We start from the raw sequence: 16,126 nt of genomic DNA on the forward strand, positions 1-16,126 counted from the left end.
AGAAAAAGAAGTGTCACATTCAAATAGATTGCTTTAAGTGAAATAATAAAACCCAATCTTCTTATATGGCCTAAAGGGTCGAACATCATACGTGTAGCTTCTACTTTATACTCTATCTTCTTTCCCTCATTTTCTTTCTGTTCCTTGAACATGCCATGCTTGTCCCCCCACTTGGACCTTTGCACGTGCTGTTCTTTCCACCTAGAATGTTTTTCTTCCAGATATTTCATGGCTACTCCCAGAGGTCAGTTCCTTAGGAGCCAGCCCTAATGATCACTGTCATTACAAACTGTTTAATTTTCTTCACTGTATTTGTCACTATCTGAAATTATCTTCTCACATATGTACTTGTGTGTCTGTTTTCTGTCTTTCAACTAGTATGTAAGTTATATGCTAGCAGGGCTCTTGATCATTTATACGCGGATGTCTCTCTGTACCTAACATGGAATAAAAACAGAATAAATAATTGCAGAATAAGTGCCAGTCTTGAGATGAGAGCACTTCAAAAATGGGTGAAATGTTCCATGTTGGGCCAGTTGGGACCAAAGGTGTAGGTTGCTTAAGGGAAAGGTAAAACCCCTAGAGAATCCAGAACATGTGGTAAGATAACTCATTCCTTAAAAGAAACACTTTATATGTAGAACTGCGGAAAAATCAATGCCCAGTGACATTTGTGCTGGGGCATTAGGTCAGATAAGAAGGTACATTCCTGAGTCAAGGGATAATTTAAATCTAGAGCGTGTCCCCCAACAGAGGTGGTGGGCTCTGCAACGTAGGATGTTTAAGGAAGCTATGCACAAAGAAAGGAGAAACAAAAAACATTATAGCTGGAAGACCTAACAAAGAAGTGAAAACCATCAACACTGTCCACACACTCAGGTTTACTGGAGAGCTACAAACAAGGTAAACTGATGGAGGGGAGGTCAAAGAAGTAGAGGATTCAAGAAGATAGCACCCTAATGTTTTAGATCTAGTAAAGGGCTGGAACAAACAGTTCTAACACAAGTCTCAGATAAAATTTAGAGTACTGTGCTACGCGAAATAAACCAGCGGAGAAAGACAAGTATTGCATGATCTCACTTATATGTGGAATCTAATGAACAAAATAAACCGATGAACAAAAAAAACCCAGAGACACTGAAGCATGCAACAGACTGATGTATTTCAGAGGGAAGCGGGTGGGGAAGTTTATATGCAATAAACCTATATGCATATACGCATAGCCCATGGACAGATAATAGTGTGGGGAAGGCCCCGGGGAGGGGGCGGGAGTGGAGCAGAAGGGGTCATTGGGGGTGAAAAGGGGGGCATCTGTAATACTTTCAACAATAAAGATAAATTTTTTTAAAAGTTAGTAAACAGTGACTGAATATGAAGGGCTGCCCATTCCCCTCCGGTCCCAATTCCTACATGTTTATTTTACTTATTTATTTTTATATTTCAACTACTATTGACATTCGATATTATATTAGTTTCAGGTGTACAGCATCGTAGTTAGACATTTACAGAACTTACAAAGTGATCCTCTGGATAAGTCTATATTTTAGAAGTTTATTATTTAGCTTTTCACTTGCTTTTGATTTTCCTGAAATTTAACACACACACACACACACACACACACACACACACGTGCCCGCTCCCACATGAACTCAAATTTGTGCTTTTATAACACTGCTAGTATTTGGTCCCAATGTTTTTATTAAAGAGTCCATTATTTCTCCGCTGATTGGTGCTGCCCCATCTGTCATTACAGATGCTTTTTTGTAACTAGGTTTGTTTCTAGGCTCTCTATTTCATTTCATTGGTCTGGTTGTGCCTCTGTGCATCCATACCACAGTGCTTTAATCCAAGTTTGCTTGGATATCTGGTAGGGTAAGTGCCCCTTCTTCACCATCTCTTCTTTCCTTTTCATTCCTTTCACTTTTTTCCAAAGTCGATTCGCTCTTTATTCCATGCAGATTTGGAGAAAATAATGTTTTCTTTGCATTAAATTTGTAGATCAACTCAGGAAGAATTGCCATCCTTGTAATATTGAATCTTCCTATCCATGAACATAGCAAAGCTTGCCATTTACTTAAATTAAGTCTTTTGACTTCGATAAAGTTTTTATTATTTTCTCAGTAATGATCTTATTTATATCCTGAAAAATAAGAAAAACACAAACACCCCAGTGAAATGTGGGCAGAGGCTATGAATGGACAATTTATACCGGTGGAAATCTTGTTGCCTGCAAACATATGGGAAGACTCCCAGCTTTACCGGTAACCAGGGGAATGCAAGCTAAATCAAAATACCCTTTCACACCATCTAATTGACAAACAGTAACCTGCTTGACAGTATCCAGTGTTGGAAATGTACTGATGTACATATAAATCGATATAAGCACTGATGAGTGTAATTCAATACAGTTGAAAATGTTCATACATTACTACCCAGTAATTCTATTTCTCTCTCAAGAAACTCCTACACAATTTGAAAGGTATTTGTTATTACGAAAAAGCTAAAAAAAACACACACACTTAACTATCTTTAGTAGAGGAAGGTTTACACTGTAGCTTAATTATGCAATAGCTCTATTCAGCAACTGAAACAAACAAACAAAAACTCACTCCCTTCTCCAAACATGATGTCCCGGATCAAAAGAGATTGCAAAAGCGAGCTACCACTCACACGGTGTTTAAGAGCACAGAACTATAGTACAGATGTTGTATATGGATAAATATATGAGAAATAAAAGAACAAAAGTTTACAAGGGAATGACAAAAATCAACTTTAGTAATTATCTCCGTGGAGAAAGGGAGGAAAGAAAGAAGAAATGGGCTGGGTTTTTACTGCAAAATTTAATCTTGGAAAAAAGAAAACTAAAGCAAGCATGGTGACGGTTTTTGTTGTGACAGAGGCCTCCTCTTGCTCCCAGTATCATGTAGTTTTGGAGGTAACAGAATTTGGGGGAACGTGGATGGCTCTGAGGGCCAACTCGTCTCCTGGGGGAGTAACAAAGCCCAGCAGAGGGAGCCACGATCCACCAACCTAACCACAGGCACTGGGGGCAGTTTCATTTTCTTTGGAAAGAAATAAGAAAATGTAAGATCTCATAGCCAGGATCCGTGGTATTATTCTCTACTGGGGGACAATGAAAGGAGACAGTGACACAGTGCTGGGGCGCAGCGCTGTCTGGCTCTGTGTCGCTCAGGAATCCTGGCTTCGGGATTATCTTCGCCCTTGGGCCTGGCCTCACTGGCCAGGTACCTTTCCCATGGCCAGCCCCCACTTTCTGTTCAAATTCTTATCCTATCTCCCCTCTTTGTCCCATTCTTGGTGCACACAAATCCATGTCTCCTCTGCCCACAGATGAAATCTGAAAAGTCCTTGTTTTTTATCAAGCAGTGGAACTTAAAATTTTTATCAGCCTCATTTGCTACCATTCCGGACTACTTCTGGAACCATCTTTCATAAATTAAAAGGTTCATGAAATGCTTTCTCCCATTAAACATTACTTTGCCTCAGAAATAATCTACCCTGCTCCTCTAGAATAAAAATTACTGCAGAAAATTGGGGTGTGTGTGTGTGTGTGTAATTTATATAATGTAAAAACAAAAAAACCTTTTAGAGAAAGAAACCATGTTTTTGTCTGGAAAGACTCTGTATTGTAAGAATGTCAGTTCTTCCGAAGTTGATGTCTACACCAAAATAAGTTCCAGATAAATCCAATTCATATTAAACATTTAAAAAATCTACATAAAGCTAAATTATAATTAATCTAGATAGTTTTGGAACCTCTGAGAGGAGTGGATTCTAGTATCTAAAAAAAAAACTTGTTTTAAATTTGACTATCTAAATTTAACATCTTAAGAAAGTCCAAATAAACTGGTTTAAACTTTTATAACAATTATGAAAGCATGGGATTGCATTTTAATTTAATGAAGGGCTCATGTATATGTAAACAAAACAGAAAGCCTTCAATGTATAAAAGGACAAAAAATTGGATATTTAGCCAAAGAAGAAATACCACTTGTTAATAATTACAGAGAAAGTATTCAAACTCTAATAATGAAATGAATTCAAATTTTTAAAAAAGAGACCCTTTTTTACTTCTAAACAAGCAACATTTAAAAATATATATATAGCAACACGCTGGTGAGTGAAATAGCATTCTTCCATATCAATGAGAGAGATATAAATATAACATTTGGCAGTTATTCATAAAGGCCCTTACAATAGTTCAGATAGTTCAGCTTAATGATTCTATTTTGGGGGGAACTTATACCAAGGAAATAATCCTGAAATTTACACCCAAGTTTATTAATTGTAGCATTAGTCATAAGAGCAAAACTTTAGAAAAAAATCTTTACACCCAACAGTAAGGTAAACTCACACTATGGAATATTACATAGTTATTTTTAAATGACATTTAAAATGATTATATAACAACATGGAAATGCTTATAATAGCAAACAAAAGGCAATGTTGGTCAATAAAAATATTAAAATATGGCTAACAGAATTGTTAACTAGAAAAACAAACATTCAAACACAAAGAGATGTTACTACATACCCACCAGATCGACTAAAATTAAATAGACCAAAAATACCAAATGCTGACAGGGGTAGGGAACAACTAGAACACCAAAGATTGCCTGCCATCACCACCAGCTAGGAGAAGGCATGAGACAGACTGTCCCTTAAAGCCCTTGGAAGGAGCCAACCCTGCCCACACCTTAATTTCCAACTCCTAGTCTCCAGAACTAGGGATACATTTGTGTTATTTTGAGCTACCTAGTGTGTGCTGCTTTGTTACCCCAGCTCTAGGACATTCATACATTGTCTTTCTGCAGTAACAAAATCATTTTTTAAAAATTCCCAAGAATTTATGTTTACAGTCTCTAATTTCTTGAATAAACCACAGCATCTAAAACTAGAAAGTGGTCAAATGATCCTACTTTATATATTCCCTGGAAATATAAAGGCACTCAAATACACAATTCAGAAGTATAAAAATAAGGATCTATTCAGAAGGGGAGACTGCGCAGACTGTCTAGTTGTACCAAGAGGTCAAGGGTCAGTTGTACATGTCCAAGTACATTTAAAAATAAAGAATGTGGTTTGTTCTGATTTGGCCTGTAAAATTTTCACCCTGACCCTTGGATTCCCTTCCTTCCTGGAAACGCTCCAGCGTGTGAAGTGACCGTGAATGTGGCTTCTGGGAAGACATTCTCATTCATCGCACTGCACTGCAGAGAAAAGAAGGGCTGACCCGAAAGGAGGTCTGCCCAAGGCTTCTCTGGGCAGAATACCGATGAACACAGAGGGCCCCGTGAGTGACAATCTTTGGTTACGATTCTGCGTCCTGCGAGTTAGCAGGCTGACGGCCTCAGTGTGCAGAGCAGTGTGCTCTCCGAAACCTCACTGGGGGGTGATGTTGTACCGGACACTGAGCACGCCTGTGGGAGTGCTTCCTTTCTCAGATATGTTCCATATGATCAGGAGACGCTATAAAGAGGGGCAGAAAGGAGCAAAACATGGAGAAGAGATTTTTTAAATTAACAAAATGCAGCATGATTTCCATACTACTTTTGAGTTTTCAAATACCAAGTAAGAGTAAAGTCCAGACAAATTTTCTTCTAGAAAAGTAATGAAATGGAAAGAATAGCACCGTGGTAAGAGATTTTGAAGCCAGGCTGTCTGCTTTCCAACCTCTTAGTTCTTAGCTTGTGTGATGATTAGCCTCTCTAAGTATGAATTTCTTCAGCTGTAAAATTAGGGTAAAATTTGCACCTACTGCAGAGGAATACTAGGAAGATTCGGTGAGGCAAGAGATGAAAAGCATTTAGCTCAGAATGTTGCACACAGTAAGTGCTTAATAAATATTTGTTGCCAGCATAGTAATAATAATAATATATTAAGTATCTCCAGATTTATGCTTGAAGTAGCTATATAAATTTCCAATAGAATCGATAATAGAGTAGGCCCACTAGGGGTCATTTGGTTCACCCCATTAAATTAGGCAAAGAAGGAAAATTTCAGCTTCTCAAGCTGACCATTTCCTACCAGAAAAATAAAGTTCACTTCAGTTTCCTGGCCTGCTACATAACTGGGTTGCATTAAATAATTCCTAAGGAGCTTTCCAAGTACTAAAAATTTGTATATCCAACAGCTGTTGTTAGCCATAAATCAAAGATGCTACAGTCTCTAAATCACCGTCTTTCTTTCAGTGGGTGTTCCCATTATACTGGCTTCCACGGCTTTCATTGAAAAACATGACCTTCAGGCTACTTTGGAGGTCAAAGTGATTGTGGGTTTTGTTTTTCCCCCAGGCGTGTTCCCAGGGAGCCCCACAGACCTGGCCGGCTTTAGGACTGTCTGTCCGTCCGTCTTCAGTCGGAGGGCTGGGGGGCTGGGCCACACACACCGCTCAAGTTTTCCCGGACCAAACTTTTCAGGCTTTTCTGCTCTGAAAGAAGAAAAACACGATTTTGTGAAACATGCAGAGAAACTGATGATTCGTAAAGCAACTTGTACGCGCTTCGAAGATGGCGATATAAGCTTTCTTTTCGGTGACATTTGCTACTTTGTTGATAAAAGCTCTTCCTTGCAGGAACCATTTCGTATTTCCCAACCTACCTAAGGGAAAGAACCGAGATCCACGCGCAGCCTAAAGCCCTTCATTCTCCGCTCCCCCCGCAGCCTACCCCGCCCCCGCCCAGCGCCTCGCTGGGCGTCCAGGAGGTGGCGCTGTTGTTTCAAGGGAGCGGCTGCAGCGGGGGCCCAGCCAGAGAACTGGACAGAGCGGGCAATTGCGCGGCAGTCAGGTTAAAGGGGAAGCAGCGAGTCCTCGGGTATAATGTAAAAATAAGTTTAAACACCCGGCGCTTGGCCGGCGTGGCTCAGTGGTAGAGCATCCCCCCCAGGATCCGAGAGATCGGGGTTCAATTCCCGGGCAGGGCACATGCCCGGGTTGCGGGCTCGATCCCCAGTGGGGGGTGCAGGAGGCAGCTGATCAATGACTCTCTCATCATGGATGTTTCTATCTCTCCCTCTCCCTCCCTCTCTCTGAAATCAATAAAGACATATTTAAAAATAATAATAATAAATGTAAATAAACACCTGGTTCCGCGCTCTCCCCCTAGGGGCCAACGTGAACATGAAGACCAACAACCAGGACGAGGAGACGCCGCTGCACACGGCGGCGCACTTCGGCCTGTGGGAGCTGGCGGCCTTCTACGTGGCGCACGGCGCGCTCGTGGACAGCGTGAACGCGCGCATGGAGACGCCGCTGGCCGTGGCCACCTACTGGGCGCTGCGCTTCAAGGAGCAGGAGTACAGCCGCGAGCACCACCTGCTCTGCCGCCTGCTGCTCGACTCCCGCGCCGAGGTCAACGCCAGGGACGACGACTTCAAGTCGCCGCTGCACAAGGCGGCCTGGAACTGCGACCACGTGCTCATGCACATGATGCTGGAAGCGGGCGCCGAGGCCAACCTCATGGACATCAACGGCTGTGCCGCCATCCAGTACGTGCTCAAGGTCACCTCCGTGCGGCCCACCGCCCAGCCCGAGGTCTGCTACCAGCTCCTGCTCAACCACGGGGCCGCCCGCATATACCCCCCCCAGTTCCATAAGGTGAGGCGGCGTCCCTCCCAGTGACTCCAGCTGGAGGCTTGGGTCTTCGGGTTAACCGCGTCCCATCCTCTCCCTGACCTTCCCTGCGTCCCTCCCAGTGACTCCAGCTGGAGGCTTGGGTCTTCGGGTTAACCGCGTCCCATCCACTCCCTGACCTTCCCTGCGTCCCTCCAAGTGACTCCAGCCGGAGGCTTGGGTCTTCGGGTTAACCGCGTCCCATCCTCTCCCTGACCTTCCCCGGACGCTTCCCGCTCGAGCTGCCTCGTCCTGGGCCAAGTGTGTTTGCGATCAGGGCCTGATCGCAGGGCGGCAGGTGATCTTCCATGTCCTGGGTGAGCACCAGTGAACCGGCCGTGGCTTCCCGAGGGGCCGAGTTGCGGGAGATCAGGAGGCCGCTTTGGGTCTGCAGGAGAGGCGAGTGGTGTTGGGCAGGCAGGCACTTGCCGTCTCTCCAGCAGAATGTCTCAGCTGAAGATGACCGAGCCTGCTTGGAAATCAGGTGACACGACCCGGTCACTCAATTTTTTCTTTAGCGAAAGCTGATGTTTATTGAGTACTGATAATTATGTTTATTATATATAATGAATTCTGTTAAGCACACTGTTATAAGCATTTTGAATTTCTAAATTTAAGTCTTATAGCAATCCTATGAGATCAATAATGTTATTATCCTTATTCTATAAAGGAGGGAACTGAGGCACAGAGTAGTTAAGCAAGTTGCTTGATCTCACACCGCGGCAGTGCCAGGATTCAACCTTACATCACTTGGTGCTAGTGTCTCTTCTTGTAATATCATACTGCATAGCCTTTATTTTTAACAGTATTTATTGATAATCCCTAATGGGTTAGCAGGGACCAGATGCTAACAATGCGGATATGACTAAAACCTGGTACTTACTTTCACGTAGCTTAGAATCTAGTGGGAGACACAAACACATAAAGAGATCATTTTAATATGCCGTAGTAAATGACAGAGGAATTAGGTTGTTGATGATAATTAATTTGGAAACTAAAATGCATTTCACCTTAAAATAAATTCACATGGCCCCATACCTAGGATCTCACTCATTCTAAAAAATTAATTAACAAGAAGCAGAGGAGTTTCAGGTATAAACCAATTAAATAATGTAGGGCCACAGAAAGCTAGTCAACAGTTTTCCTAAGTTCACAGCCAGTTCTGCCTTCCTTGGTAAAATATCAGAAACTGATCGAAAGTCTAGCACTATAAGGCTTAGTTGGAAGAAAGGTTCTACTAAAGAATTTAAGGGGAGTGCACTCAGTCAGGGAAAATTCCAGATGGACAACCAGGGGATGTTCAGATGTAGATATGACGTCAGTGAATTTTGTGATCTCATAAGGGATTTTTTCTTGGTTGCCAGTATTTTAATGGACAATTAAGTCATTTCCTGTTAGCATTATATATAATACTCATAATGTTCTGGAACTTTATAAATTTTTTATAGAGAATTCCAAATGATTATAATGAAGAAAACAAAAATAAATAATAATGTTACAATAATGTTCTTTGTTAAGTTCTAAATAGGCTTTATACAGATTTTATTTTATTTTTATTTTTTATTTATTTATTTGTTTTTAAATATATCTTTATTGATTTCAAAGAGAAGAAAGGAGAGGGAGAGAGAGAGATAGAAACATCAATGATGAGAGAGTCATTGATCGAGCCCGCAACCCGGGCATGTGCCCTGACCAGGAATCGAACCCCGATCGCCTGGTTCCCAGGTCAACACTCAACTGCTGAGCCACGCCTGGCAGGGCACAGATTTTATTTTATTTTTATAATAACCTCTGAGATAGGCACTGGCATTATCTTCTTTTAAAAGGTACTGGCATTGAGATATTTTCCAAAAGTCACAGAGTATAAGTGGTTAAGTTCATTCATATATTTATTTTAACAGATATTTACTGAACTATGTGCCAGGCACTGTTCTAGGAGCTAGAGATAGAGCAATGAACAATGGTAACCAAAAAAAAGGCCTTCATAGAATATACTCTTTAGTGGGAGACAGGAAAAAACAACAACAAATAAATATACTCTGATCTGTTTGTTCGGTGCTGTGGAGAAAAGTAAAGCAATATAAAATAAGAGAATGCCTTTTTGGGGGAGCGAGGCAGGGTATTTGTATATGTGCTGTTTACAAAGGTAATTAGAGAAAATAAGGATGTGGAGGAACAAGTCATGTGAATACCTGGCCTGGAGGAATAGCATCCCAGGTATAAGCAAAAGCAGGTGCAAAGATCCTGAGGCAGCCGCCAGCTAAGCATGCTTGAGGAGGAGCGGGAAGCCGGAGTGGCTGGAGTGGCGTGAGTAAGGAGGAAGAGAAGTCAGAGAGGCGTATACGAGGGTGGTTTACAGACCGCATATGTGGCCTTGTAGGCCATGGGTATGTCCTTGGTTGTTTACTCTGAATGAGAGAGGAAGTCACTGAAAGATTTTGAGTTTATAGTCTGATTTATATTCCATAAGGATCCTCTTGACAGCCTGTTGGAGAATAACTCTAGGGGGGCAAAGCTATTGCAATAATCTAGGAAAGAGATAAGGGTGGTTTAGACCCTAGTGCACGTGGTAAGAAGTGGTCAGATCCGGGGCATGTTTTGAAGAGGGAGTCCGTGAGCTTTGCTGATTAATTATTTGTGGGCTGTCAGAAAAAGAGAGGAGTCAAGGACAGCTTCAAGGATGTTTGCCCAAGGAAGAGAAGAAACCAAGGAGCCATTTCCTGAGATAGAAACAGGGCAGGTAGAGCTGATGTTGAAGAGAGCAGCAAGTGATGGCTGTGCCTATTGTTGCTACATGTCTGCTGAGTGCTGGAAACAGTGCTCCTGGGTTTGGCTGACCCACAGGGACCTGTCCAGCCGGGAGAGACAATGCGTGAGACGGTCTAGAGACTAAATGTTGAGCTTTATCCCGAAACTCACTGCTGGTTGACTGCGGATGGAACAAGTCTCTGCGAAAGTAACTGAAAGACCCTCTCCTCGTTCCCCTTGAAGAGCCAGATTAGGGAGAGTTTCTCTTCTCCGGGAAGAAGTCTGGCAGATGTGAGGAAGGCCCCCAGGTCCTCGTCACAGCAGCAGCTCAGAGAGGGGACAAGAGGAGTGTTAGGAGCGGCGGCTTAGCAACCACAAGTGTGAGTCCTGGCTTGGCCTTGACTTGCTGTATGATTTTTGAAGGAGTTTCTCAATCTATTTGATCCCAATGTTCTCATCTGAAGAAATGAAGGTAAAAATATCCACTTTTCAGTGTATGCTAAAGAGGTTTCGGATAGAGTTGGCCACTGGTGGATGACTGGTATTATAAAACATTTTGCAGCTACCCAGCAGCGGAAGAGAACTGGCCGCCTTCCAAAGGAAGACTGAAGAAACACTATTCAGTTTACTATGCAGATGCTTCACAGTGATTTAGAACAACTGCTCCGCAGCCCGACTTTCCACAGAGAAAGTCATCTTCAGGACAAGGAAATGACTGACTCATTTATCCAGAAGATATAGTGATTTGTTCTCTCGTGGATGGGGAATTCGGTTTCCTTATTTACAAGGAACAAGGTCAGAGCTGAAGATGTTGTCTTCCAAATACAAAACACTTTGTAGAGGGTGCATTTCACTGAAAGCCAATGTATAAATAACATAAGGGGGGGGAAAGAATAATATGGTCTGCAATTGCTTTTCAGGGTACAAAAGGACATTGGATTTTTTTTCTCTCTCAGCATAATTCAGAAAGCAGTGGCACCCCAGGGAGCCAAGATTGGGTTTTCTCCTAGGGCAAGAAAGACATTTTTCTAGGGGAGGGAAAGGCATGTGAGGGCTTGGGGGAGGTGAGGATGATTTCTGCCCTTGAACAATGCTGTGTATGAAGCCCGAGATACACACAAACATATTAATATTAAAGGGCAGAAGTAGCTTTAGAATTTTTCTGCTGAAGTGGCTTCAGAGGGGCCGCTTGCGTTGGAGGGGTGGCAAGGAGATTTATCTTGAATCTGTCCTGTAACCTGTGCTTTCAGGCGTCAGATGATGACGTAATGTATCTAAAATCCTCTCCAGTTGCCACCGCTGTAGAAAGAGCTTTTTTGATAAGTTGTTCTTCCAAGAAGGAAGAGTAGAGACACCAGAGACACACAGAAGGTGAAGTTCATTGGGCATCTTCTGTTTCCCAGATTGGAAAGAGGCAGGGAAGCTTCTCCCTTCTAATTCCATACCAGTCCTTTCTCACGTGACGGTCAGGGTTCCCAGTGGTCAGCATCTAGTGATGATTTAGAGTTTGCTGTCTCTCAGGGGTCTTTTTTGTTGTTACTGCTTTGTGAAATAATTACCGAGGCCTGAAGAAGGTGTGTCCGGCTGTCTTAGTTCTGGAAGAAGCCTAACCTGCCGGTGAAGGTAGCTGAAGGGTGTGAGGCGAAAGGAGCCTTTCTTGCTGTAAGACCTGTCAGCAGAAAACTTAGTCCTCAGTGTTAGCAAAACCTAATGACAGCAGTGGGAGCTTTGGACTCTGTGTATCTAAAGACTGCAGGTTAAGAACTACTTGATTTTTTTTTTTTTTACCTTAATGAAAAGTGAGAAGTGATATATGGGAGTAGGCCAGGTGCAAATTGAAGCACCAAATGTGTGAAGTTAGGCTCCTAAGCTGTGAATGAAGTACATTCCTGTAGCCATAACTTAGTCGGGACACGTTCTGAATAGCTGCTGGGAATAGGTTGCCAGATAAAATACAGGGTGCTAAGTTAAACCTGAGTTTCAGATAAATTGTAAGTAATTTTTAATATAAATATGTACCATGTGATATTTGGGACATACTTATAATAAAAAATTATTTGTTGTCTATCTGAAATTCAGATTTAATGGACAACCTTTACTATTATTATTTGCTAAATCTGGAAACCCAAGTTGAGAAGTAGGTACTATGATGTAAGAGGAGAGTAACTTTTATCCATGTCTCTTCTGTGTCCTCAGTGTTGGCAAGAAGGGAGAAGTAAGGAATACCTAGGGTCAGAGTACCTGTGTTGGGCATGTGGACACTGGGTCTTTAAATATATCCAGTGTGGCTTCCATGAAGAATGAGAGTGGCCTGGAAATTTATGCAGAGCATAGAGGTCAGTTTTCTGAGTAGACAACTAAACCTAAACCATGTGCTTTCTGACTTCTTCATGCTGTTTTGTTTTTATAAGTCCAGTATAAGTATATTCTTGATTCAGGCCTTGGATTAATTTCAACTATCATCCTTGTACTGATAACTTTTAAATTTAAATCTTTATTTTGGGTTAATCAAGTGATTACCAACATGCTTCTCATTGTGGCTTATCTTTCCAGAAAGGAGGTATCTAGAGGTCGTTAGAGAAGAAAGTGTATGGAGGGCTGGAGGGATGCTATTTTCATATGATTAGCAACATCTTTGTATTTGTAAGGGAATGCTTTTGAAATTTCAACAAGATTTAACCTAAAATAATTATGGAAGAGAGTGTTTCTTGTTTCAAAATGCCTCTGTAATGGGATTTGTGTCCTAAAACCATTTATTTCACCAGTCATCACCTAAGGATTAAAATAAGATCATGAGAATATATTTGAAAGAGCAATAAATTCAGATAAAGAAAACCCAAGACCATGCTTCCTCTTACTGTGGACCTCTTTGGGTTTCAATTTCCATATTTCCAAATTAGGGGGATTAGATAATCTCTAGGGCCCCTTGCAACCTTAACACTCTATGATACTATTATGGTAGTTTATAACTAGTGTTTAAAGCAATTAGTCAGCTTCATGTTTTCTCTGTCTCTTTTGCATAGAGCTATATATATGCCATCCTCACCTCAGCTACAGAAAAAAGATCATCCCCATTTGTTTCAATTTTCTAAGACCAAGGTCCTGGAAAATTACCTGCCTACCTTGACAGCCACGTACTCAGATAGCAATCCTTCGAGTTACACCTTCTGTAGACTCAAAAATGCTGACTCTTTAGAAGTCCCACAGCAATGGATCTCTGGCTCCAGCCCACCTGCTTACCCCCCTATGGTTTGATGATATAAGATTACTCTTCATTTGTCAGCAGCTTAGCTTTGTGCATTGTGCCCAGAATATGTATGTGAATGGATCTGCTCGTTAAACAAATATTTATGTTGTGCTTATTTGGACACAGCCACTGGACAGGATGAATCTGATGCCTTCACTGGTTTGGGGCTTCAATATATACATTTAATCTACAAGGATTTATGACTGTGCTTCTTAAAGACAGGGACAACTGAAAGCAGTCATGTGCTGGCATTGGTTCACAGTAGCTCACGAGAGCTAATTGTTATATTTTCTGAGCTTATTGTTAGACACAACCATTGTGCAAAATTAAATCAGACAAACCAACAAATAAAGTATACTAAAAACAAAGGTAATAAATATTCAAAACCCTTTACCTCCTAATTATTTTACTCTACATATCTCTGCTGTTTATGTTATTTAAACGTATTGTGTCTGTATGGTGGAAACACTATATAATGATGTTACTGCACGTTTCTTCCCAACCATACACTCAGTGACCTGTTCGTAGCTGCACATTCCTCATACCTTGGTCCTCTATCTTTACCATTTATACCCACTTAGAGTACTATTGAGCCTCATAGCTTTAGCCAGCACATTCTTTGATGGTGCACAAATCTCCGTTTTCACCTTGGCCTGCCATTGGAGCATATATCCTGCAATTTTTGACTGCCACTAAGATACTGCATTTGAAATATCCTGCTCATTAATCTGCCCATCTCCAAATTAGTCTGCCCTTCCAATGTACTCATTTCAATCAGTGGCACTTCTGTTTGTCCTTGATCTCAAGCTATAAAGTTGCATTATTTATTCCCCATATCTGATTAGTCATTAAACCCCACTATTCTTTCTCAAGCTTCACTTACCCTTGGTTCTCATGATTGACAGTGAGGCCAGCTGAGAAGCCACTGGGTGCATCCCGTTCAGCCTCTTCACTGCTCTCTGCACTGAAAGTCTTGTTTTCTCCTCTGTGCTTTTACACATGGTGCTCAAGAGACACTTGATGATCTTTATGGTAGTCCCTTATTATTTACTGGCCTAAATTGCTCTCCAACTTCAAATATCTATGTATTTTCTCTTCATGTAGGTTGTAAACTCCTTGAGGACAAAAAGCAGGTCATAAACTTTTCAGAATTAGTGTCATAGTGCTAAATACAGTGCCCAAGAAGGCTTCCTAATGCAATTAATTGATTGACTATAACCCTTTTTTGTTAAGAATATGTAATAGTCTCCTATTGCCTGTTAAGACAATCCCTAGCTCTTCAGACTAGCATTCCAGGTGTACTGGCAGCTGGCTCCACCTTACCTGCTCTTATCTTTAGCGCTCTGACATTGGCCCTCCATTCGGGTTGACCTCCAATCAGGTGACTCGGACACACACACGCGCACACACACTTAAATCAGTATTAAAATGATAATCTTTCTGTCTCATTTTGCCCAGGGACCCAGGACATTAGGTACCCACCACCACTTTGAAAAATGCAATGCTGGACCACATATGAAGGAATGGTAAATGAGACAGAGAAAGCCAGTTTTGTGACCTTCTGCCCAGTGACAATAGGTTGAGGTTGAGAAGGACCAGGGAATTAGGAAGAACATTTCTTTGAAGAAAGTAAGTGCAGATGCATGCCTTCCTTCTAATGGTAGGGTTTTGGGGCTTCCTTCTCATCTTATGTCCAGTGAGAGAGGTTTTCAGGGAACTCCGCAGATAGCTCGGTATGTTCTCTGAAGTTTCAAGGGGGAAATGGAGTTGACGTGCAACTCATGATGAGAAAATGTAAAGGAGCAAGTCTGTGGCAGAAGCTGCCCGTCTGGTGGCAAAGGAAGAAAAGGTGACGAAATTGGGAGTCATGAGTGCTTTTGTTGATGATGATGGGACAGAGGTACAGGTTCCCTGTGGACCAGTTGTGGGTCACCTTGAAAAGCCAGCTGGGTCACTTTGAAATGAAAATAGACCACACCCCAAAGGACTTCTAGAGACAGGGCCATCTCTGCAGAAAGAAGCAGGAGGTCTGGTGGACGCAGAGCTGTTGGGAGGTGTGAGGGCGAAGGGCAGGGCATGCATTTAATCAAGCTCCTGTCTTGTTAGAACTTCTTTTTCACTTACTCCTGAATGGTGAAGGAAATTCGTCTGATTTTATTAATCCTCCCACCCGCCATGGGGGCTGGCAGTGTGTGTGAGCACTCAAAGGCATGAGACTTCTCAAAAGCATTTCAGGCCCCAGCTGGTGTGGCTCGTCTTGTGCACCGGAAGGTTGCTGGTTTGATTCACGGTCAGGGCATATGCCCAGGTTTCGGGCTTCTCTCACATCAATGTATCTCTCCCTTTCCCTTACACTCTCTGGGAAATCAATACAAACATTTTTTTTTTTTTTAAATAAAGCATTTCAGGGCTCGAGGGAGCCCAATAGATCAATAAATTTATGATGGCTCTGTAAGTGGAATGAATGAATCATATATGAGCATTAAATAAATGAACCTC

The 16,126-nt window shown here is 42.0% G+C and overlaps 1 protein-coding gene across 2 annotated transcripts in view; it reads left to right on the forward strand.

Moving 5' to 3' along the window:
- Positions 1-16,126, forward strand: part of ASB4 (ankyrin repeat and SOCS box containing 4) — a 65,247-nt gene that overhangs the window by 33,762 nt on the left and 15,359 nt on the right. For both annotated transcript variants that reach the window (XM_081146295.1, XM_081146296.1), the window contains exon 3: positions 7,127-7,617. In XM_081146295.1, the coding sequence (XP_081002421.1) occupies positions 7,127-7,617 (491 nt within the window). The remainder of the gene's footprint in view (positions 1-7,126; positions 7,618-16,126) is intronic.

This window comes from Miniopterus schreibersii (assembly GCF_964146895.1).
Source record: "Miniopterus schreibersii genome assembly, chromosome: 9".
Taxonomy (NCBI): domain Eukaryota; kingdom Metazoa; phylum Chordata; class Mammalia; order Chiroptera; family Miniopteridae; genus Miniopterus; species Miniopterus schreibersii.